Source organism: Carassius carassius, chromosome 32, assembly GCF_963082965.1.
Source record: "Carassius carassius chromosome 32, fCarCar2.1, whole genome shotgun sequence".
Classification (NCBI taxonomy): Eukaryota; Metazoa; Chordata; class Actinopteri; order Cypriniformes; family Cyprinidae; genus Carassius; species Carassius carassius.
Window position 1 is genome coordinate 2,366,006 of NC_081786.1, and position 26,497 is coordinate 2,392,502.

At 32.8% G+C, this 26,497-nt stretch overlaps 1 protein-coding gene across 2 annotated transcripts in view; it reads right to left on the reverse strand.

The window, feature by feature from the left end:
* The window catches only part of LOC132112381 (runt-related transcription factor 2-like), a 69,224-nt gene that overhangs the window by 26,299 nt on the left and 16,428 nt on the right, over nucleotides 1–26,497 (reverse strand). For both annotated transcript variants that reach the window (XM_059519836.1, XM_059519835.1), the window contains exons 3-5: nucleotides 15,926–16,173; nucleotides 14,240–14,396; nucleotides 8,556–8,660 (exon numbers count right to left, since the gene is read on the reverse strand). In XM_059519836.1, coding sequence (XP_059375819.1) covers nucleotides 8,556–8,660; nucleotides 14,240–14,396; nucleotides 15,926–16,173 — 510 coding nt within the window. The remainder of the gene's footprint in view (nucleotides 1–8,555; nucleotides 8,661–14,239; nucleotides 14,397–15,925; nucleotides 16,174–26,497) is intronic.

A 26,497-nucleotide genomic window follows, 5' to 3' on the forward strand; every position in this document is an offset into this window, starting at 1 on the left:
CTTCTCTGAAACGCCTGAGCCGCTCCTCCCGGTCTATTAGTCCAAATTACTCTTAATAACCACAGTTACACGAGATTACAGCACCGACTCCAGCCAACCCTGCGTCTGATCACTCGCTCAAGTAACAGCGCAACAAGCATTCACTTGACTTCACTAGCTACAGCAATAACACTGATGCTTGTCTTCTTGTGTGTCTTGGCTCTCATTGGCTGAAGATAATTGGTTCAGTCTCGTAAGTGATATTTTCTTTACAAATGAGCAGGAATTTCACGCTAGACAAAATATCTGCACTTTTTCAATAGATTTAACAGTTAGGGAAACGAGTGGAGCAACTCAGTAAGAATCAAAACACAAACTAATCAAGCAGTCTTATGTTTTCTGCTGAAGTCTACTGAGATCCCAATTAGGGTTATTATAATGAACTAAAAACATAAAAAACATAGTTACTGTTTAAAGTAAATTAAAATGCTATCTGAAATTAAATAAAGTCTCAAATTAAACTTATTTCAGCTAGTTGCTGCTGAGAGAACATTTCTCAAAGACCAAAAAATAGACAAATAAATTAATTAAAATGACAAATACGATTTGTACATTATTGATATTTTATTTTACTATACTATACTAATCAATAATAATACAATTAATTCTCAATCTCACATCGAACAAAAAAACTAAAATTAAATACAAACAATTTAAAGCATTAATAATATTTTGTTTTAATTATCAAAGCGCTGAAATAATTTAAGAAAACTAAGATATGTTTAAAAAAATATTTAAATTACAAAAAATAATTGATACATTCATTCTCAATCTCAACCTTTAAAAAAACATTATTTGAACATTTTCTGAAATACAGTATTTTTTAACAATGTACTTCAATATTGTATAAAATAGAAATACAACTAATTCAGAGGTTAATTATTATTAATATTATCAAGAAACAGAATTAAAATGAATAGAAACTATAAAGATATTTTTTAAAAACTACTAAAACAATTACAGAAACACACAACACAATTACAAAAATTCACTAAAATTAAAATCAAAATGGAAATGATAAAAATCTAAACTAATTTAACCTATTAATAATTATTAATACTCTCAGTGATAAAAACAGCATAGACATAAAATAATAAAAATATGATGTACTACAATATTGTATAAAATAAAATACAACTAATTCAGAGTATTAATTATTTTTTATATTATCAAATGGAATTAAAATTAATAGAAACTATACATTTATTTTTAATAACTTGTAAAATAATTACAGAAACACAACAAAATTACAAAAATTCATTAAAATAAAAATAAAAATTATTAAACTAATTTAACCTATTAATAATTATTAATACGCTCAGTGATTAAAAAAAAGCATAGACATAAAATACAAAAAAATAACAGAAACACAACAAAATAGCTAAAACGTTTAAAATGAAAATATAAAAATCTAAAATAATTAAAACTATTAGTACAAATATATAAAAACTCTCATTTACGCTGGTCTCCTGATGGAAAGTCCAGCTTGAGCTGCTAACTATGGTATCTGGTGTCTAGTAGGCTAAAGCTGCTCTGGTTGTTTGCTGCTGGTCTACCAGCTAATGACCAACTAGAAATTTACATTTATGCATTTATCCAAAGCAACTTACAGTGCATTCAGGCTATACATTTTTTTTTATCAGTATGTGTGTTCCCTGGGAATCGAACCCACAATCTTTTTGCACTGCCAACACAATGCACTACCACTGAGCCACAGGAACACAACGAAACCGATGAAATCTCATGTGCCTCCTCTGATATTTCAGAAGATCTCAAAAATGACTCGGACAGACTGTGCAGATTCATTCTATACTGCTGCTCTGTGCTCTTACACACTTCAGGAGAAGCATGAACAGTTGATACATAAACACAACAGAGAACTCAATGAGCAATGAGACTGTCCTCTGGGAAAGATCTGTGCGACGCTGAAGCTTAATTAAAGGCCTGAATGTCTGTCTGTGTCTCTGAATGCGACTTTTTGTGTGTGTCTCTCTGTTTTTCTCTCTTAAGCACAGTAGGAATGTGTAAACAGGCAGAGGCAGCTACACAACACACTCACAGGACGTTACACAACTCGAAATGCCTCTGAATGTGTCATTTCCTGCCTGGCCACCTGCCTTAAGCTTACAAACAGCAGCATGCTCGTGAGAAATTCACTACGAGGTATAGTGTGGGATAGAAGGAAAGTAGCTGACCTGAAAACATTATTTGCTTAAAAAAAAAGCCATTAAATGAATGTGATTGTGTTCTTATACTCTGTAAAGGAAAGGTGAAGAATCTTGAACATCCATAGAATCTGTCTGTTGCACAAAATACTCTTTATTATGGAAAAAAAGAAAGATTCTTTAGATGATTACAAATTGGATCTTTTATGAGCTTCTCACCAAAATTCTTTTGGATCCTATTAAAATGGACCTTGTTCATTTAAATTTCCCTGCACTTATTTGTGATTCATTGTTGCATGATATTCAAAAGGAAAATAATTTGTAATCTTTAAAAAAAAAATGACTTTCCTTTTCAGAAGACGTCACCAGTCTCTCTTATTTCTCTCATACAGGTTGACCTTTTTTGTTTTTTGAGTACATTTTTCTTTGCTGATGGACGAATATTTCAATTTATATGTTTATACCAGTATTATTTAAGTATACAGTATAAGTATATTGTACACTATAAAAAAAAAGTACTGGTAATTTTCTGCCTGGAGATTGTTGTTAACTCTAAAACACAGTGCAAAATAAAAAATACAAGTAAAACACCTGTTTAAAATACATAATGCCGTATTTTTACGGGATTTTATTTATTTCGTATAGTTTTTTTTTAGTGTACTGTTATAATTTTTGCTAATAATTTTAATTATTATATGTATTATATGTTATATATAAAATAAATAATATATATAATAAAAATATTATACAGTATATATATATATATATATATAAATATATAGAGAGAGAGAGAGAGAGAGAGAGAGTTATATAGTTATTATATTATTAGTTATAGCTATTTTATCAACTTAAAATCAACTTAAAAATAAGAAATGATGCCTTGGTAACTTACTTTTTTATATTTATTATTATATTTGAGATCAGTTATTCTTAAGTTTACATAATGAAAATGGTTTTAGTTTTAGTTAACAATAATAACACCAATTATTATCTATAGTTCTTAACTGATAGTAATTATCAAAATTAAATGTAATTACGCCAACTATAATTCTAGTCGGCACATTAAAACAGTTGTGTTTACACCAACAGAAGCTGTGTTTGGAAGTCATGACTGGCATTTTCCTCGATAAACACTTGCACACAAGTCAGAAAGAAAAGCTGAAGATGAATGAGGCGAGTGAGATGAAAGGCCGTCACATCAGAGATGCCCGAGGGTGCCATTAATCCGTAATGAAGATCACACACTGGCATAAAGTGCCTCTGAAACACCGCTGCCAGATGTGTTAATTGAGACAAGGAGGGGAAAAAGGAAGAAAACAAGACGTTAAGAAGCGATATTGTTGGTTTTGCGGCCAGAAAGTTATCTCTGAGGACGAGGCCAGTGGCAACAGCTGTGTGCCAGGCAGGCTGGCATAGAGCCGGATCTACAGCAGCGCTCATGCTCATCAGACTCTGTGTCTCTGCGTATGATGCCATGAGGTAATTAATCACACCGAATGTTGATGTTGCAGTATTGTGGGTGGTAACCAAGGCTTTGCTATGGGGTTGCTAAGGTGTCCTGAGGGATACATTGTAACAGTCATAAAAATTCCATTTATTTTCTCCATATTGAAATTGATTTTTAGTGATAAAGCCTTAACTCTAATGTTGGATTCCCCCTGAAAAATTAATCATTTTAGTGCTTTTTTATGGAAGGATATGGGTAGCAAAATTTATTTTGAAATGTAATATGCAAAATAATGCAATATGTAAAATAGCAATACATATCTGTATTTAAATATACATTTTCCCATACATATGTGCAACATTTAGTGCAAAATGAAAATTGAAATTTAATCATATAACTTAACGTTTTTTACACTAGTTTTGTAAATTAAAAACCTATTTTAACACTTTATAAGTTGAAAAAAATAAAATGATTAGCTATGTTTAACATGTCCAAGCAAAAGCTGCAGCATTTTTCCAAAATGCATTTAAACTTACAGGTTAGACACTTGAGATTGCATCTTCATCGTGATATGGCGTGATAATTGAAGCAAAATGCAGTGCGAATTTCCAAATGCATTCTGAGCCAAATGTGCAGCAAAATGGTGATTTAAATGTCTTTTTTTAAATGCATTGACACTTACACTTAAGAGGTCTGAATTGCATTTTCATTAAATGCCCCGTGACAATGTAGTTTAAGTCAATGTGGATTTGAAAATACATTCCGAACCGATCATGACCCCAACCTGTCAATCATTTCATTAAGGCAGGGCTCGGAAACAAGATGCACAATAGATCAATATTCCCCAATAACCAAATGCTTTTCACCTGCCTCAACATCTCTCATTGTTTTACACTCCGATTGATGCACATAAGATGCATGCATATAAGCATTACATTTAAAAAAACTTTTGTTACCCATATGCTTCCATACTTTTTGGGGTATTTTTCCAACCTTGTTAAACTCATGGTGTTCCCGGTCCAAAATGACCAGCCTTAAAAAAATTGCTTAAAATTGCACATTATGCTACATTATTGCCAAAACTTTGAGTTAATATTTTCATCAACCCATTTCCCTTCAAATAGCACAGGTTTTGTATTATGTAGCTTACTGTATATGCACAGTTTTGAGTGAATATTGCCACAAGGTGCATTAGATCAGATCAAAGAGGCTTACGATCATTCAGTTCAACAAAGAAGTGCAAAACCTGTCCAAACTGAAAGAAAACAAGTTGATTAGATTGAGTCCAAGTATGATAATATAGCATTAAGATTTTTAAAAGCCTGACAGGAAGACCAAATTATGTAAAGGATTCATAAAGGGTTAAAGACAGATATATTGTAACATCCGAGGCTGTTAATCATTGGTATTTGCTTATTTTGAAGCCATTATTTCAACTTATTTTTTAAAGAATCATGTTTAATAGTGAAATTTGGGGTGAAAACGACATTCCCCATGATTCTGTGAAGAAAATCCCACCAATCACAGAGCAACATTGAGCTCTGCTTTTAAATTCCACCAATCAGAGGGTCGTGATGAGCTTTGTTTTTAAATTCCACCAATCAGAGGGTCGTGATGAGCTTTGTTTTTAAATTCCACCAATCAGAGGGTCGTGATGAGCTTTGTTTTTAAATTCCACCAATCACAGAGTAGTGTTGATCATTGCTTTCAAAATTTCACCAATCACAGAGTAGTGTTGAGCTCTGCTTTTAAATTACACCAATCACAGAGTAGTGTTGAGCTCTGCTTTTAAATTCCACCAATCAGAGGGTCGTGATTAACTTTGTTTTTAAATTCCACCAATCACAGAGTAGTGTTGATCATTGCTTTTAAATTCCACCAATCACAGAGTAGTGTTGAGCTCTGCTTTTAAATTACACCAATCACAGAGTAGTGTTGAGCTCTGCTTTTAAATTCCACCAATCAGAGGGTCGTGATTAACTTTGTTTTTAAATTCCACCAATCACAGAGTAGTGTTGATCATTGCTTTTAAATTCCACCAATCACAGAGTAGTGTTGATCATTGCTTTTAAATTCCACCAATCACAGAGTAGTGTTGATCATTGCTTTTAAATTCCACCAATCACAGAGTAGTGTTGACCATTGCTTTTAAATTCCACCAATCAGAGGGTCGTGATGAGCTTTGTTTTTAAATTCCACCAATCAAAGTGTTGAGGTGAGCTTAGCTCTTAAATTTCACCATTATTTTTAATTAGCTTATGTCAGTCGAAATGCTTCATGGGATTGTAGTTTTTTCCCCTCCTTAAAGCGCTTAAGTTCAGAGTCTTTTACCGTTGTGTTTTTGTCAGATTTTAAAATACTATTTTGAGTCAAATCAAAGTTTGTACTGCTGTGATTCACCTCATAGCTGGTTGGTTTAGTTCATGGCTTACAATGCTTCAACAAAGACTTTTTATAGACATGTTGCTATTGTGGTTGCTGCCGGCCCAAGTCAGTTTTATGATATTATGGTCCCTCTTTGAAAGTTAATGGGATTGCAATCATTTAGAAACATATGCTTAAGCACATTTTAAGCCTGCTGTCATATCACGAAAGCTTTGAGTAATTTCACCACTGAAAGCAAACAGTTTTGCATAAAACGTAAGCGTAAGAAACATCTGCCAGTCACCGTTAACGGCTGACTTTCATTAGGTTATCCCGCCACAAAAGGTCGACTTGTGAAGAACTTTGGCCGTGATGTCAGACTGCAACAGACTTCAATGTAAACACACACTAAAGAGAGTCGAGCATGGCGTGTTCCTGGTTCCATTCTCTGCCACATGAAAGTAATTCATGACAACTTGTGTGTATTTACTGGTCCTGGGACTCAGTGTGAAAACTGAAATTTGGCAGCGTCTTCTAACAGTTTTTTTTTTCAGGTAGAGAGAGCAACTTAGCAGTTGAAGCAAACAGCACACACAACTCACAAGTCCAGACATCAACTAAGATGAAGCGGCTTTTTCATAATTGAAGGACAACTGGAGCTTTTTGCCAGATCATGTTCCTCTGAGAGAGAAAACACTGGGCTGTTTCTCTTTTCCGTGACACATCTCTGTTCTATGTATCGGGAAAACTTTAAAGTGTTTCTTTTTTTGTCTGAGAAATGTCTCAATGGTTTCTTATAAATCTAGCTGATCGCATAATGACTCAATATTGATGCACAAAATGGATTTTGTCTGGAAATACATCCTGACCTTCTTTGTAACCCAACCATAGGATGGATTATTCCTTCAATGCATCATATACAGCACTAAGAGCATGGCTGTGTTCTTGCATACTTTTCTTAATGTGCACAGTATGTGAAATTTCTGTATGCATGGAATTAAATTTGCGTTTGTTGAGCGTCCCAAAATGCAATATGCTCGCTTTTACTTCTTTATCTTGGGAATGGAATATTTGCTTACCGCAAACTGAATTCTATGCAGCATATACCATATACTATGAAAGCAATTTCCAGATCAGAATTTAAATTAAAAAAATCTTTAATTATGATATATTTATCATAATTATCACTTTTTCTCACATGTGATTTTATTTCATATTTTAAAACTTATTTCAGATTGTTTTTCTTCTATCGCAATTCTGAGCTTATATCTCGCAATTTGGACTTTGGTTCTCATACTTCTGAGTTTACATTTCACAATTTGTTTTTTTTTTCTGCTGCCATGTAAGCTTTTTTTTGTCAACTTTGCATTCATATCTCACAATTCTGAGTTTATATCTTGCAATTCTGACTTTTTTTAATTCTGAGAAAATTCTGTTTTTTTAATTTTTTTAATTTTTCCACAATTCTGCATTTATATCTCATTATTCTTACTGTTTTCCCAGAGTTGCAAGAATCAAAGTCATAATTGCTAGTTAGAAAGTTGCAGTTACCTTTATTGCTATTTTTAATTTTTGTTATTATAATTTTGTTTTATTTGACTGTGGAAAAAGGCTTTCATACAAAATACATTTTGGGAAAAAAATTTGAAGTTCATTTGACAAATAATTACAAAGAACCTGCAAGTAATGCATTGAAATAAACATGACATTTTGAAGTTGAAAAATGTACTGTAAGTAGCATTTTCTTGTACAACAGGCACCACATTCTGAATAAAGATGAACATAATCAGGTCATGTGACGTAAAAGACAGTTTAAAATAAACCTGCATACTATAAGCACACACACACACACACACACAAACAGTAACACTATAGTATGCATCCTACCATAATAAATACTTTAGAAATGGTATTTCACATGTTTCATTCAGCATGTGGCAAATAGATTATAAAAAAAGATGTTTTATTCAGTGTGTTACTTGCTGTTTCTTTGTAATTTTTTTTAAATGTACTTGTTCTCAGTTTTTCAAAGTGTTTCTACTGTATGTTGCACTTTTTTGATACAATTAATTACAAATTTATAGTCAGAAAATGCAAAATAGATGTTAGTTACTGCTACCATTGTTCATGTTTCTTCAGCACGCAGGAAGTTGAGCGGGTTTAAAACAGCAGACAGTATGCAGTTTGCAGTGTGCTATTATTCCATTGAGAAGACAGGCAGAGCATAGGTCAGAGGTCGAGGGGTTCGTATGGGCGCACGCTCTTAAGAGCACGTTGAAGGACAGACACAAGAGGCCAACACAGTAAACATTTTCACAAGTCGAGCGGCCTTCACATTAGTGTTTGTATTTGCCTCTCACTAAACACGCCTGCTGCTCCTCAAAGACAGTCTTTGTGCATTGAGGCGTGCTGAATCCATTTTTAAAACAGTACCGTAACACAATCTATGCATCAATTCATGCATCAGACCATGTAATCATTATTCATCTGCTTTTGCATGCGCTAGTCACATGATGTGTGATATTTGGGGTGGTACTCACTTCGCGGCTCCCGCGGTCCGTCCACTGTGACCTTTATGGCTCGGTGGTAAGTAGCCACTTGCGGTGGGTTCGTGAATACTGTGATTGTCAGCGTGAAGCTCTTTCCTGCAAAACACAAAAAGGTTCAAACCCGATTAATCCGTTGGACAATGTGTTGCATTCATCGCCACGCGTCATTTGCATTTCTCTGCTGGTGATGGTGGGATTTTAACTGCGAGGAACTCGGCCGATTGAAAAGGCCTGGGTGCAACAGACAAGAATGGAGTTAATTTGGAAAGTGCCCCTTGATGACTATCTAATTTTTCAGTTGTTGGGCATGACAAATCAGAAATGCATAAAAAAGTCCATGTTAGAATTCATATAGCATTCATTCAAGTGGAATGAACTGTGTATGTCTCATTCAACTGTGGCTTTATAATATTATTAATAAAAATTTGTATAAAGCATATATGAAAATATATATCTTAAAGTTTTATATATATATATATATATATATATATATATATATATATATATATATATATATATATATATATATATATATATATATATATATATATATATATAAAATTATTATTATTAAATATATTTTAAATTATATATTTTTATATATTTTTAGACATTTCAATGTTTTCATTGAAAGAGTTTAAGTTATTAATTTTTTATTTGGTTAATGTTGGATAAATACGTTTATTTTGTTAGCAATTTAATATTTGTATTCATATGTATTATTTTTAGTGACATTTAAATGACTTTATACTGCAATAAAGTAAAGCTCACATTGTTATTGGTGGACCTCTTGTCAGGATTTTTCAATGTAGAAAATAAATTTTTACATTTGGACCTCTACTGTTGCTTTATATATAAAATTCACACTCATACACATAAAATATATATAAAAAATGTATTAACTATTATATTAATAAATATTTATTTAATATTGTGTTAATGTCTATTATTTTAGATAAGTACAATATTTGAAAAATAAAAAAATATACATTCATTATTAGCTATTTTACTGCAAGAAAGGAGAATATATATATATATTTATTTATTTATTTATTTTATTTTATTTTTTTCCCAAACCTCTGCTTGTTTGCTAGCATGTTCTCATGCACTGCCATTTGGGTTTCCTTCTTAAAACAATCAATAATGCACATCCACAGCAGTGAGCAGTGCAGTTATTAGTCATTATTCTTTAATGTGTGAACATGTGAGGGTTGGGTGTGAAGGTGGGGTCCTGTGCTCATCTTACATGACCTTTGACTAATCAACATTTCCATTTTTCGGATGAAATGTTCACAAATGTGTGAAAAAACTTAACTTCAACACAAAATATTGTTGTGCTAAAGAGGTGATGCTTTCTGCCAGTAGCACGCAGGAAATACTGAGATACTTCTAATGGGGCAAACTCAGCAGTAATGTGCAAAGCATGCTGTGAAGTCAGGCATGACACATTTACAGAGCCGCGATCTGCAATAAGACAGGAAGAAGTGGGTGGAAAGGACTGACACAATACAGCCGGCAGCTACATTTGGCTTAGACTTCTTTCTGTGGATTGTGCATCAGACCAAATGGTTTCAAAACTGGGATTAATTGAGTAACTCTTGGAATGGGGAGAGCTTCCAAACAAATATAACGTCACAAGACTATTGTGTCTTGTAACCCTATTGTAACCCTAATCTCTAATATTAACCAATTTACTAAACCCGTACAAGCCAATAATCACTCAATAACTCAACATACAATTTTATAGAATATGAATGAATGCATTGTCTAGAATTGCAAAATTTTTGAGTCACCTAACATTGTTGTTAAATGTTACACGATAATTCTTGCTCAAGTAATTCGTCATTCAAACATTAACTGAATATGCAAGTCATCAAACAACATATTTTCCCAGCTAATGCAAGAATGTTTTGCTAATGTTGCCATTAAATTGGTTCTGAATGTTCTTTGATCGTTCAGAACGTCCCGTTTTTTTTTATGTTTTAAAAACACATTTTTCTTGGTGATGTGGACGTTAAGGGAACATTCCGTTTGATCATTTTGCAAATGTTGTGGGAATGTTACCGTCAAATGTTCTCTGAACGAAACAAGTAGTAACATTTAAAAAACCTTAGACAAACGTCCAACTAAACTGTTTCAGGAAAAAGCGTTCATGAAAAATGTATTCATAACAATTTTTGTGCAAATGTTTTGAGAACTCTATTAAAGACCAGAAAACTTTGAACATTCTATTAACATTACTGGAAGAATGTTTGTTCAGAACGTTAAGAGAACCTTGCCAGAACGTTCATCAAACTTCCTGTTAGCGGGGATAGAACTGAGTGTTCAAATTCAATTAAACACCATTTTATAGAATAAACAGTCATGTATGTCCAATATACATGCATTTTCTAGATCTGCCACAGTTTTGATTTTCCAACATTCTTGTAATTTTTTTTACAACAAGTCTGTCTAAAGTAACTAGTCTTTCTATTTAATAACATTTTAGAGAAGAAAATGCATTTATCATATACACAAGTATTTTCTAGAACTGTAATATTTTTGATTACTGACATTCCAGTTGACCTTATGCAGTAAGTCTTGCAAAATTACTCTTTCTAACATAAATAAAATTAATTAAACAGCATATTTTAGAATAAACAGTCATGCATTACTCATATGTTGTCTTGAAGCATTTTTTATTTTACATTTTTAACTTTAGAAAATAAGGTCTTACTGCAGTAATTACTCTTTTTAACTGTAACTGAACATATAATTAACCAGCATATTTTGTAGAATAAACAGTCATGCATTTTTCATATGAAAAACACCCAGATTTTTGGTTTCCTGACATGCATGTTATGCACTAAGTCTGGCTAAAGTAATTACTGTTTCTATTATTAATTGAATATATAATTCTTTCAAAGAAAATTTTGGAGAAGAAAAGGTCATGCATTTCCCATGTACACTAGTATTTTATAAAATTATTATATTTTTTTTATTTAATGACATTCTGGTTAACCTTATGCAATAAGTCTTACTCTTTCTAACATTAATTGAACATATAATTAATTAAGCAAAACAAATTTTATAGAATAAACAGTCATGCATTTCTAATATGCATGCTTTTTCTAGAACTCCAACATTTTTGGTTTCCTGATATTCTTGTGCATGTTATGCAATGAGTCTTGCTAAAGTAATTTGTTTTTCTTTTCTCCCACAAGAATCCATCCATGAGCCCCCAAAAGCACGTTCACAGACCCACCCAGCGAGCAAATACCATCCATGCCATCCATCCAACGGTTGCTGTCCAGCTGCTAAAAATATCCTAAACGCTGGCTCACGCAGAAGGGTTTTTCTGTTTGAAATGATTTCCTAAACAGAACGAGACAGACTGCATATGAAAGGCATAAAGTCCTGCTCAACAACAAACATCCCGCCCTGTCCTATCCGAAGCAGCATACCCAAATCCATTCATAAATAAAGGTGCAGTACTTCTGAAAACACAAAAGCGCTTCTGCATAAATCAAGTGTTTTGTCTGAGGAAACACAGTTACTTTTAGTAACTCGAGGCGGCTTATTTTTTCTGATGTCATTTGTTTGATTGTGGTCGATTTTATTCTAATCTTCCACATCGCACCTCGTATCGTTTTCCATATTTAATTTCCTTATGCTGTGCTATCTCCTCCTTGACTTCCTCTTCCAGATCCCGTGTCATAGATAGAAGAAACTTAAGCCTGTGAAGGTGTGGGTCTCCATGCGGGCCAAGGCCCTGTTGACTGTGACAGCTGTGTGGAGATAACACGGATGCGCACACATGCACACTGATAGCGTGTTGAGGGTGTGTGAGGACAGGCATTGTTGCAGGAATCAGAAAACCAGCGTCTGCACGGCCACATCCACCCTGACTGATAACCCATACACAGCAAATGAAACCACAGACCTAAAAAGTTCCAATAGACTGATTTATTGAGCGGATTATTGGCAAATTCAGATCCAAATGGCGATTAACTGTTTTTTTCTTACTCATAATTGTTCAAAATCTATCAGCAGCCCTGTAAATGGATGATACAAAATATATATTTTTCGAATATTTCTTGTGCATTTAGTGTTATTCAGTTAATTATCGTGTAAAGTAGTGGTTAACTGATTTAACTGTTCTTTTTATTAGCCAAAGCTAATTGCATTAGCAATATCTACAAAACAGGATAGCTGATGACCAATGTATAATATAATATAATATAATATAATATAATATAATATAATATAATATAATATAATATAATATAATATAATATAATATAATATAATATAATATAATATAATATAATATAATATAATATAATATAATATAATATCAGTTATGCAGTTATGCATTTTATATATATATATATATATATATATATATATATATATATAATGTCTATACATTTCAATAAATTATATATACTGTATATATGAAATTTTATATATTATAATAAAATATATTTATATAATTATCTCAAAATATATATCTGAAATGTTAAAAAAAAATATATATTTTTTTAATTTCAGTCTTGCCCAATGCAGTTTAATAATTTTATATAATAATAATAATAAAATAAATAATAATAAAATAAATGAATAAAAACTATTTTACACTTTATTTACTCAAAATGCACTATTATTATATATTTATATATATTTTTTTAGATTTTGGAATTAACACTGGCAGACCATTTCTGTTAGTAGTAATAAATCTCAAAATAACCAAAAAGCAGACAACGTTGATATTTATCACATTCTACATACTGTAAGCCCATATAGGTCGAGTGCACTTCCCCAAACCCCTGGAGCTGTTTGAGTGTTTTGGGATTCCCTGCTGCACATGTCCGTGCCTCTCTTTAAGTGCCCGTGTGGATTATGAGGGCAGGTCTAGACCGCACGCCCGAGTATACGCAGCCTCCAGCGGCAGACAGACCTCTCCTCTGATCTCACTGTCTGTCCCGGGACGCTTCAAAGACCTGCGCGCTCAATGCCTTCTTCCGACAGGATCACAAGAGCGGGGTTTTGTCTTTGACAATAATTGCAAGCATATCAAAAGCAGCATTCATCCACACATAAGCAGTCTGTGATCCCGCGTTCACGTCTTAAAGACTTTCTTGTTTTGTTTGGGTGTGTAGGGTGGATGTAACAGAAAAGTATTAGATAGGAAATTCCAGCGAATGCAATATTTTGCAACAGTTATAAGTCTTGTTTTACTTTTAAGCTTTGGGAATACTTAAATGACAGTCTTTTTTGGAAAGCACCCATTTTCTTTATTCTCAACATGGAAGCACTCAAGTTGTTGGACGCTGATGGAAAATAATAATGAATTTCTGTGATTCTCTTCCAATCCTGCAGCTCTTTCTTTTCAATATTTCTGTAAGTGAGGAATCTTGGACAGTGTCCTGTTGTGTTCGTGTAAAACATGCAATGTTTGATTTGCATTAAAATAAAAAGGCTACATAGAAGCCATGTTTTAAATTATAATCAATATATTTTATCCGACTATTTGTGGTAGACCTCGACCTTCAGTCCGTTTGGCTTGTGCATGCCGAAATTTTATTTCCAACGTGTCATTTATTGTAAACGAAGCATCTCTTTTTTTTATGATTTAGCCAAAGCAAACGAAGCGGCCAGTGAAGAATAAATAGAATTAAGGTGGAAGTACCAACCTCTTCCACTCCTGCCAACAAATCTCAGGTCGTTGAAACGCGCCACCTGATTCTTCATGACAGCTGAGGCGTTTCGCAGCTCTCCTGAGTAGTTCTCGTCATTTCCTGCCATAACTGTCACCACCGTCCCGTCAGAAACATCTCCCAGAGCTACAACCTGAACAGAAACGGACACACTGTGACTGTCCCGCTGTAATTCGCCTTGCATTTCACTGCAGTCTGACTCTTTATTCATAGGCTGATGAAAACAGGCCTGTGATACTGGTTATAAATGACTTTATGAAGTGAGACAATAAATCAGTTAAAACCTGCTAGAAACAAAAGCTAGACTGTTCTTAAATGTGACCTTTTAAATTGTGCATGTAAGACATTCCACTTAAATTGGTCAGAAACATCTGATGATGTCAATACAACTCAAATAGTGATTCAGCAAAAAAATAAATGAAAAGAAATTCTAAAGCAAATTTATTCAACAGAAAAATATGACAAAAAAATTATTTTAATATTCTAATTTTATTGAAATGTAAGCATTATCAAATTTAAAATGAATATAAAACAACATTTAGTTGTCAAAAAAATTATATACATGCTTTTTTTTTAAATGCACTGTCTTATTCTGAATGCTATTTCTTGCCTCTTTTTTCTTTTTGGAAACTTGGATTTTGTTAAATGATGCAAATGATGCAGCAACTAAATCTTACTTGATAAACATTAAAAAAACTCACAAAATGAGATTGAATTGAGGGGAATGTTTTGATGCTCAGTGTGAGCAGGGGGCTGGTTCAGCTTCACAAGCTCCAATAAATGAACAAAAGTATGTTTACAGAAACAGCCCGAGTGAAACCGTCCCTGTGAAACCGTCTGTTCCTATGAAATACTCTATCTTCGGTCAAAGTATTAATAGTTGTGTGTAATTTAGGCCATGTGATTAAACATGCATGTGTTTGTATCTATGAATAGCTTTAAATCTCTCAGATTTCACTTCTCTCTCTCCAGCACTGCAGGAATCCCTATTTTAAACATCAGTTACTCACATAAAAAAATAATAATAATAAAATAAAAATTCTGAACATTTGAATAATAATAATAATAAAAAAAACTACTGTTATTAATAAAGCACATGGAAAACTTGGAAAAGAAACACTAGTAAAAAATAACTATAAATAATCTCATATATAGCCTATATCATTACAATCGGAAAAAAACCTGCTCAGATATTTTGGTTAAAAGTAGTTGAAAGTGATAAAAGTTTGATTTGATATGAGATCTATATATAACCTTTCATGCAAACTGTCCAGAAACATTTACAGTAAATAATCAGTAAGAAAACGTTTATTGAAACGATAGCGTTTTCTTTACTTCTCACATTAAAGTGTGTTTTTGTGTAATGCTGTGTGTTTTGAATGCTGTCCAGATCTTGGCCAGAGATTTAAATCTGAATGGGACCAGTGATTACCTGGTTTAAATGAACAGGCTAATAAAAAAAATATTCTTATAGCCTACGAATGTATAAAAGTGTACTGATCTATTAAAATAGTAATGCCAGACTGAACAGAACGCAAGTTAATGCACATGCAAAAAGCTAGAAATCTATCATAAAGTTGAACCATATGTATGCTACTAAATACTGGTCTGTTAACTAATGTTTGAAAAGAAACATGTTTCTTATTAAACCGTCTTTCTGACCTTGAACGCCACCGGGAGAGTTTTGTTGCACCTCCAGTGGGACGGCAGCACCGAGCACAGAAAGTTGGGGCTGTCCGTCCGCACGAGCTCGGCGGGGTGGTCCGCGATGATCTCCACCATCGTCCGGTTGTCGTGCTGTCGGAGTCTCGGCAGCGCCGCGTTCTGCTCCTGCGGCGCATCGCTCATCTTCCCCGCCACCGGCTGAAGGCTGCTGGACGGCGGACTGAACCTGCGGCTGGTGCTCGGATCTACCGGGATGCGCATCACAACAATGTCAGCAAAGGTAAGTGCACTTCAAACCAGCACCAAAGTCTGAGTACTCGATTCAAAATAGATGGGATCTAGCTACGTGAAGTCCGTTCGGCGCTTTCCAGAAAGCGAAAAAAGTTGGAGAAGATCGGTTCCACTCGGGCTTTACGCGCGAGCGCTACAGGTGGATCGCGTGGAAAGAAAGACACGGGAGCTTCTGGATACGCTCTGAAGAAGCACCGACATAATTTACAATGCGATTTTGCTTCCTCTTGGCTGTAGCGAACTTCAAAATCCGGAATAAAACCGAGTCGCTTTGCATTACGCGCGGCACTCGCACGGAGAGAGTTCGCTTCAACGCGCGTCTCTAAACTCTCCACCGTATAAGAAGTTCAAAAGAAAGTTAAGAGGTTTTGCAGAATTCCTTAAAACCTTTCTTTCTCCATGCACAGTCTTTGTTAAAGGGTTAAAAGGTGATTCCGAAGGCTGTGGTTAGAAAAGAAGAAAGCCGCAGTGTTTTGTCTCGCTGTGTGGTTTGTCTTAGGAGGCAGGGACTTGGGTGAGCTCAGGTTTTTTGTGGTTTATATATATATATGCAGAAGCAGGAGGATTATTATGCTGATGAGTCTTGAGCACGTCACGTCTCCAAGCACCATTTCGTGGCATCAAAATAAACGAGCAGTTTGATGTCGGGTTTTTTGTTTTTATCCTCTTACCAAAGCAATGCAGCGAGTGGATGTTACACAGAGACTATACAGCAACACGGTTGTGATTTAAAGATAAAGATTCAAGTTCAGCAAGGGCATAAAAGATACATTTTAAAAACATATTAAGCAAATTATTTAACAGTTAGTGGATTATAATGGCAACGGGGTGAAGAGTTTTCTTTGACTGTTATTGTTTGCTAATAATGTGAGACATAAAGGCTCATAAAGAGACGTAAACACAACTCATTAAGCCAGACAGAAAGCAAACAAGCACAGAAGAGAAGTGACTCATTTCCTGTTTCTAAAGAAGATAAAGAGCCCGGGCTAAAGTTAATATTATACACGACAACAACATTCATATATATGGAACTAAATTATGTTTTTTTAACGGCCCAATGTTTAAATTTAATATGCATATAGCATATTTTTGGGTTCGTTATTTTTTATTTTAATAGGCTATGCAAAAAAAAAAGGAAAAATGAATACCATAGAAGGTCAGGCAATAACACTTAAAAATAAAAACAATATTATAAACAATAAGTACAAAATAATCAAGTCATTAATATTTTCTAGTGTTTTTTTATGTACTACTACGCAGTTAAACGTTTTTGAGGCTAATCATGTTTCATATAATTATAATTTTTTTCATATGTTTTTTTAAGCGTATTAATCTGAAAAGATCTTTTGGTGGCGCTCTTTTACGTTTAAATTTGTCTTTTATTAAAACGCAGAACTACAGCAGCGAACCTTTAAAAACTCCATTACCCATAATCCCTTAGAGAGCCGTGTGACGTCAAATAGACACGCGCTGGCCGGTGTGTTTACATCAGAGACAAGTACCTTGCGGTTTGAAAGAGCAAGATTGAGTAATTCATAACCTAAGGTAAAAATGTTCAGTCACTTAAACGTGTGAGGTTAAAACTCAGTTCGGGTCTTTTGTTTATTTAGGTGGAAAGTCAAGCGAAAGCGACGCTCGAAAGGTTCTGTTTGTTCGGTTCGAGTCAATGTTTATGTTTATATTTCATAAAGTGTCCAATAAACAGTTTTACAACCATCATTATACCTTTTATAATGTTGAAACATGTTATTTAAAATACTTTAAGCTGTTTGGTTTCTCTGAAAAGAAGTTGTTAGTTTTAGTAAATAGCTTTATGACAGCTCATTACGTTATAACAGCATGCTAAGACAAAATGAGCTAGCTTTCAGCGAAAATGCTTATTAAGTATGAAAATTGATTGGGCTAAATCATAATTAGATGGAAAATCGCAGTTTCCTATTCTAAAGTCCCGTGTGCCTGTATTAGCTGAGGTTTCATGCTTTATTCCTTCTTCACAGTAAATTCTGTGTTATGTTCTAGAAAAAAACAAGTAGGAAAAAATCACATCCCCGCTCTTGTGTCTAGCCTGACTTTCCCTCATGTGTATTGTTGGTTAAACCTTGGCTGTTTGAAAGACTGTAGGAAGAGTGATTTCAGCACTCGAGTGAAGTCTGACTCTGTGGAAACTTCACACAAGCACACACACACTCATTCTCTCTCTCTCTCTCTCTCTCTCTCTCTCTCTCTCTCTAACACACACTCACACACACATTCACAGACACAGACACACACTCACACACCAGAGACACACGCACGCACGCACGCACACACACGCACACACACACTAGGGCTGTGTATATATATATATATATATATATATATATATATATATATATATATATATATATATATATATATATATAAATAAAGTATATCTCGATATTGTCAAGATTTTTACGATATTCAGTATATATCTCAATATGTTTGCATTTGCATTTGCATAAAAAAAAAGAAAACCTAGCCCAAGTGATCCCTTCCTGCTCTTTAATAAATGAACACACATAGTGCAAAACAAGTACAGCAAGTACATTCTGTCAGCTTTTTTTAGTGCATGCAATTCACAATTTAAACTATGCAACTGGAAGAAATAACTAAACTGGGATAAGTTTTTATGAATTTTTTTTTTTACACGTTTTTTAAGAACTCAAGTCTGTCAATGCTTTTAAGGTATTAACTAATATATATATATATATATATATATATATATATATATATATATATATATATATGTATATATATATATATATATATGTATATATATTTATTAGTTAAATAAATATGAATAGTAACAGTGAAAATCCCTAATAGTAACACACACACACACACACACACACACTCACACACACAGATGATGGAGATTTGAACGTGTGAGCCATTTCTCCTCCTTTTTCCTGTCCAAGTACTCGTCCGAGAGCCTTTAATCTACACATTTCGGTGTGAGACAAATGGATTTCGCATGATTGCATGTCTTTTGCAGACGTGTGTGGCGAGGATGTAGGAGGGAAATAAAACATCCAATGGCTCTGAATCGCATTTGCCACTTCATTAGGTCCTCGAGAAAGACACGCTATTAAGTTACATTTCCTTCTTCGGTGACTGCGTGCGCCAGATATGTTTCTGATTTTCCCCCAGTTATGATGATGGTCTGTAAATTTATGAGACAGCTGAGTTGGGGTAATTGTAATTAATGAAAAATATAGTCGAATGTATATTGAAACAGCATGTGGCGGAAGGTTGGAGTTGGATGTCTTGGATGAAGAAGAAATAAATATGTTGGAGGTCTTTGAATGCTGATATTTGTGGGCTGTAGTAAAATTTTAGGTTGCCTAGATTCATCCACATTTACACTCTAGGACTACTGCTTTTTGGCAGAAACGCAGAAGACACAAATCTCATGCCCGCGACTAAATGAGTAAATTAACTAGGCGTCTGTAGAAACGACAGAAAAGACGTGGAAGCTACATAAAAGTCCTGACTATTTAATTACACAGAGGAAAATGCAATAAATAGAAAGGCTCCCTTTTCTGTTCTTTCAAAGCCTTCTGCATGTTGAAGCAATCTTGATTCATTTGCCACATCTGAATTCGTTTTGCCCAGTATGGCGACCATCTGCCTTCAGCAGTCAAAGCAAAAGCTTTATCGTTCATCCAACAGAGGGGGCGAAAACAGAAGGACATTTTACGCCGCGATGTGTTTATTGAAGAAAAGAGCCCTGCTTTTTGCTTTGGTGACACTTTAGTTTCATGTCGCTCTGAGACAGAATTAAGATTTATATTGGCTCTGATTAAAGGAGAGCTTCGCTGAAAAATGACAATTCGGCCTTCGTTTATTCACCTTCATGTCCTTCCAAAACCAAATGCTGTTGTTATTCTTGTGGGACGCGAAATAAGAAATTCGGGACGTATCATGTCAAACTCCAAAATGATTAAAGGTAGTCTGTATGATTTGTGCTGTATTTTGAGTCTTCTGAAGCCTTACGACTAAACTAAACATCTTTCTGTTGCCTGGCTCTGAAAAGGGAGCTTTGTTGAGATTCAAGAGCGATATGCTACAAATATTTGGTATTATTATTATTATTGGTAAATTGTTTACTCAATTTATACTGAAAAGCATATTTATATACATATAGTTTAAATTATTATTATTATCATTATATTATTATTTTAGATAGTAATGCCACATATTTTGTAAATATTTGATATACTCTGTATTATTGATTTTTGTGATTCATGAGTTACATTTTTATTTTATTTTATTTTATTGGGTGTACTTAACTTATACCGAAAAAGTACAAATATTTTATGTTACTATTATTATATTGTTTTAAATAATAATATAATATTTATAGTTTTAGATATGTTGTGTATAATGTGTAACCTGTATAACCAATTAACACTGGAAATTCACAAAATAAAATATTTAATATTACATATTATTGTAATTTTTTTGTGTGAATTGAGTAATTTTTATGTGCAATTTATACAAAAAATTCATAAAATTATGAGGAAGTTGTATACTAAAATTATATCAAAGTTTAAATATTTGATATTATTATATATTTGTTTTAAATAATTTTCACATTTTAAATTTTTAGATATTTTGTGTATGTGTAAACTGTAATCAGTAACTGGAAATTTATTTTAAAACATTTATTATTTTTGATGTGAATTATGTTGTATACTCATTTCATTCCGACAAGTATGAATATTTAATTAACCTTATTATTAGGGCTGCAGGATTATGACAAAAGGATAATTGTCAATTACTTGCTTGAAATTGTAATTTCGTTGATTATCACAATTTGAATGATGTTTATACCATTGTTTGTTGCAATTGCATGGATCTTATTTTTTATATGATATATATATATATTTATAAATATGATGGGTGTTATACTAAAACTAAACTTAAAATAATGGTAAAACCCCTTAAAAATATAAAGAAAAAACACATCTTTAGCACACAGAATATCATAAGTGGACTTTGAACGATTAATTGTGCAGCCCTGCTTATTATTATTATTTTATTAACAGTGCAAATTGTACACACAGTTTATACTATGATAATCCTAAAAGCTTGGATTTGTCATTCTTCATATTCAGACTGGTGTGACTCTGGTTTGACAGTGATTTTGTTTAATTGGATGTGAGGATGAATGAGATTTAAGCCTCGTTCACACCAAGAATGATAACTATAAAGATAACTATAAAGATAGCGATATTAGCGTCCACACCAGCGGACGATATCGTCTGTTTATTCTGAGCGCACGTGCGTCTCCCGCTTTAAATCCTCGAGCTTGTTATAGCAGGATGGATTCTGATTGGATGTCAATGTTTGTATCGTTCATCAGCTGGAAAAAAAATCGTTCTGAAAATGATTCCAACGATACCATTTCTCTATGCCTTTATCGTTATAGTTGTAGTGTGGACTCTGCTATTCTTTAATATTGAGAACGATTTTTAGAACTATATCTTTATCGTTATCTTTATAGTTATCGTGCTTGGTGTGAACGGGCCTTTAAGGGCCGCAGCTGAGGTCTATCTGTGAATAAAGGCTTCAGTGTAATTCTGGCAGATGTACTGTTTAATGATCAGTGCACAGAAGTGTGTCAGACTTCAGCACTGATAGGGATTACGTCTCATCTACGTTAGAAAAGGCTCGTCCGCCTGTGAGATTTGATAGTCTGATGCTGGAGGAAGGCTGTGGTTTCTGAGTCAGCTTCAGGTTCAAACAGACCAAGGGTTTGTTCAAATAAAGCTGGTGGTTCGTGACGATTCACCTGCCGTGAGTCCAAATGGAAATCTCTGCACGCATTTGAATCTGACAAGCTGCATTTCTGGGCTTGTGTCAGCATCCTGTTAAGTTGTTTTCTTTGCATTGGAGGAAGTGTAACTGCAAACTGTGCAGATAGCTGTGTGATGAATGTTAACTTCGAGGATGTGCTCCGATAATTCAGAATATGTCAGATACTCATAAGGAGCAAATAATAATAGACTAATATCTGAAAGATAGATATGCTGAGTCTTATAATGCCAATGTATCTGCTGATTAATCAACCAGGCTTCCAAGTTCCTGGAAACATCTTGATCTGTGCATGGAGCACAATTCGGTTTTCAAATATAATTATTAAAAAATAATGTTTTTCCTTTTTTTTTTTTCTTTTTTTGGGTGTGGACTTAATACTAAGTTCACACTGAAAATGAGCACAAAGTGTAAATATTTGTATTTTTTATAAATACATTTATTTGTTTATACTTTATACAGTTTTTGTGTTATTATTAAAATGATTGTTATATTTTGTGAATTATGAGTATAAATTGTATACTTTATTCATACTGAAAATTAAAAAAAAAATACAATATTTTTTACATTTAATATTTATTTTTGTTATCATTATATATATATATTATATATATATATTATAATATATATATATTTCAATATAGTCCACATGGGAAATCTGGAATTCAAAGTTAAACATGTAATGATAAAGGTTTAAGTAAAAAAAATAAAAATATATAATAATAATAAAACAAGAATTTTAGTATATAAAAATTTCTAGGCACTAACCAGTTTTAAACTAAATTTCATCAAGCTTTTTAAAAATATTGATACATATTGATTGACTATTACTGTATAGCTACTGTATACTACTGTATAGCCTAATAATAAGTCTAATAATGACCCCTATATGTAAATATAATTAAACCCTTTTTTTTGTAAGTCATTGGTGTGTTTTGTTTTTCAATATATAATCAATATATATTTCAGATTTAGTGCTAAAATGTTGATGTACTGTATGTGCTTTTTAAGATCAAACGTTTGATAAACTTTAGACCAAAACAGACTTTAAACACGTCTGCTGTTCCCTTTGAACTAAAAGATCATTTATCAATCATTGCTTACAGTAGTTGACCCAGCCTTGCTTTGTTCATTAAAATAGTTTAGTCTCACATGCTAAAAAAAGGCAGATCTCTCTCTCTCTCCCTCTCTGAGCAGCGTTTGTCATTGATCCCGGTTGAACATGTCCGGATCTTAACATGTGGCATGTTTCCCGTCCTGTCGCTGGACGCATCAGGAAGCGTTTTGTGTGTGAAGTGGCTTTCTAATTGCTCAGGCTTTGAGTGTGTGTTGTGTGTGTTTCAGATGAGCAACAGCACTGCGAGCCCAATGGCAGCCGGATGCACATCCGGAAAATGCCACAAGCTTCATCTCTGAGCTCCAGAGCATGATTTAAGTGCACGAGTTTTCCTGTCTTAAAGTCATTGAGAAAACTTTAATGTGTTCCAGCACTCACAGCTAGTCCTATGGAGGTGCTTTGATGCTAATAACCTAATATGGTAATGACTCATTAACATATTCATCTGTTATTTACATAGTACATGGTAAGAATTGGTCCAGATGGAACAATTGACCTTCCATACATTAACACACATATGTCTCTAGTATTGCCATTTGATTTCTACAATGTGGAGAAGCGGATGGAATTCGCGGCTACACACTTAATCAAAATGCGATATGGACAATTGTCTGAATTTAAACTGCAAAATGTCTATTAAAATATGAGGTCTGCCTGTTCTGTGTGTTTCAGTTTGGCAAAAATATAGTATAGTATAGTATAATATACCCACATAAACGTCCTAACAACCCGTCAAAATAAGAGTTTGGCTTAACTTGAAGAAATTGTGACAGAAATACATTGCAGTTGTACCGAATGTACTTCTCAAAGTAATAATTATTATTATTATTACAACTTTAAGGATGTCACATAATTTTAAACAGTTTAAAATTGTTTTAATTTTAACTGTAAACCTGAAAATAAAATAAAAATAAAAGGATTTTTTAAATTTTACAATTACACATTTTTATTACCAATGCTTTTGATAATGAATTTCTATTAAATCATCAATCCTGAAAAGTCAAACGTACAGCGCAGAATTTGAGAAAAAATATTATTGTGAATAAAAAAATACTATTGCCCTATTATTGTAAAGTAATTTATAACTTAAAGATTTAAAGCTTTAGTTGATTAGACATGCTTTTTGAGTATTAAAATCTAATTAAAATATTAAAATTGAATCCAGTAAAATCTAAACATAAGACACAGAGTTTGAGAAAAGTTAAATGGGATTTTTTGGAGAAATTTAATTTAAATGAAATGAAATTAAATTAAATTAAATTAAATTAAATTAAATTAAATTAAATTAAATTAAATTAAATTAAATTAAATTAAATTAAATTAATTTAATTTAGCAGACGCTTTTATCCAAAGTGACTTACAGTGCCTTTAGGCCATCAATTTTTACCTATCATGTGTTCCTGGGGAATCGAACCAAATTTTCATTTGATTACAAAAAAATAATTTAACATTTTAAAATGTAGTCCAGAACAAAAGGAATCTTAAAAAAAAATGGAATTTGGGAAAAATTAAAAAGGTAAAAAAAAAGTAAAATAAAATGAAAATAAAAATAAAAAATGAAATCAAATCAAATGAACATACTCCATAGGGCCCCAAAAATGTTTGTTCTGAAAAAAATAAAAAAATATTATTTTGATTTAAATTAATTTATTTTATTATTTTATTATTATATCAATACATGCTTTTTAAATATTAAAAATTATTTTAACCATTACAAAGTAGTTAAAGAATGGAACAGAAAAAGTGCAATGCAGAAAAAAGATAATTTTGGGGTAGAAAGGATTTTATAGAGCCCTACTCAAGTTTTCGCAGAAACTTTATACAGCATTAATAATTTTCTGTAGCGATGCAGGTCTGGATTTGCCATCATCAGCAGGAGACCACTTTATAGTTTACTAAAGTAGCAATTAATGCTTATGATTTCATTCGTCAGAAACAAGGAGGGATTGCACACTGGAAAGCGTGTCAGTGATTGCGGTTCTGTTGATGTACTTCGGCACACAACCATATTTTCATCAGAAACCCTGCTTTTCCGTCAAAAACGTTAAGTGTAGTTGATCTTGGAATGAATTATATTAAGCTGAATCTATAAAGCAAGCGTCCAGGTCTACAAAACTGCTTCACCGAAAGCACAAAGGAGTCATAAAGAACATTTACATGCCGATCCATTGACTTCCCTCCAACTGAGCGTTTGCGGTTTGACCTAGTGAGAGATGTTCTTTAGGAAAGCCACAGTGAAATTCATCCTGTCGTTCTGCTTTGAATCCCACCTGAGGAGACCTTCAAACTCATGCAAATCACAACAACACAGTTTTCCTGCGTGTTTACCTCATATGGAGCGATGATACTGAAATACACTCCAGCTTTTGTAGAATAATAAAAAAGCCACCCCTTTTTGTTTAGCCGGTAGAAATGGAGGCATAAAGGTCGCTCCTCTAGTCAAAAACGGAGACAATAGCTGGTCAACAGAGGGTTTATGAACTTATGTTTTGCATGAAGAAATAAAAAGGTTAATTTTTTATTTTATTAAATTTTTTATGCATTGTGACAATACTTTTTATGACTATTTTCATCGCTAATATTCCTATTACTATAATGTAGAATATTGTGTTATCATTATTATAATGCACACATATCATTGAGATACTATTATAGTTTTTATTAATATTTTGAATTAGTTTTTATTTTTATATTTTGGTTTCATTTTAATTTTTGTAATTTTATTGTAATGATTTTTTTTTTAATATGTCTATAAATTGTAGTATTGTTTTATTTTCAATTAATTTAGTCTCATTTAGTTAATCTAAATGAAAATGAGAAACATTGGCTTGGAAACTAGCTGCTAAAACTGTATTTAATTTAATGTTTCTATAACATTTTTTTTTACTATAATAACACTAGTCCACAATTATTAAATAAAAGTAATATATATTTTTTTACATAATAAATATGATAAAATATATTAATAAAATCTGCGTATAATATATTCAGTAAAAAAAAAAATACCATTATGTATACTGTATTTAAGTTATTATAACATTTTTTTAATTTCCAGAATGTGCCTAATCGTCATGAAAATATTATTGCAATAAAAACAAACTTAATTTTGGTCATGCAAAATATAATTGCATTTTTTTGCTTTCTTTTCTTGACAGTTTTCTGTTTCTATTCATTTTAGGTGCTTTTCTTGCACAAACGTAAATGAAATCATCCCAGACAAGATGAGAAATATTACTGTAAGAAATATCTCTTGTTTTTAACAGCTTATTTGGCCTGTACAGCAGCCTAAAATAATGAGATGTCTCTTATATCCGTCGGCT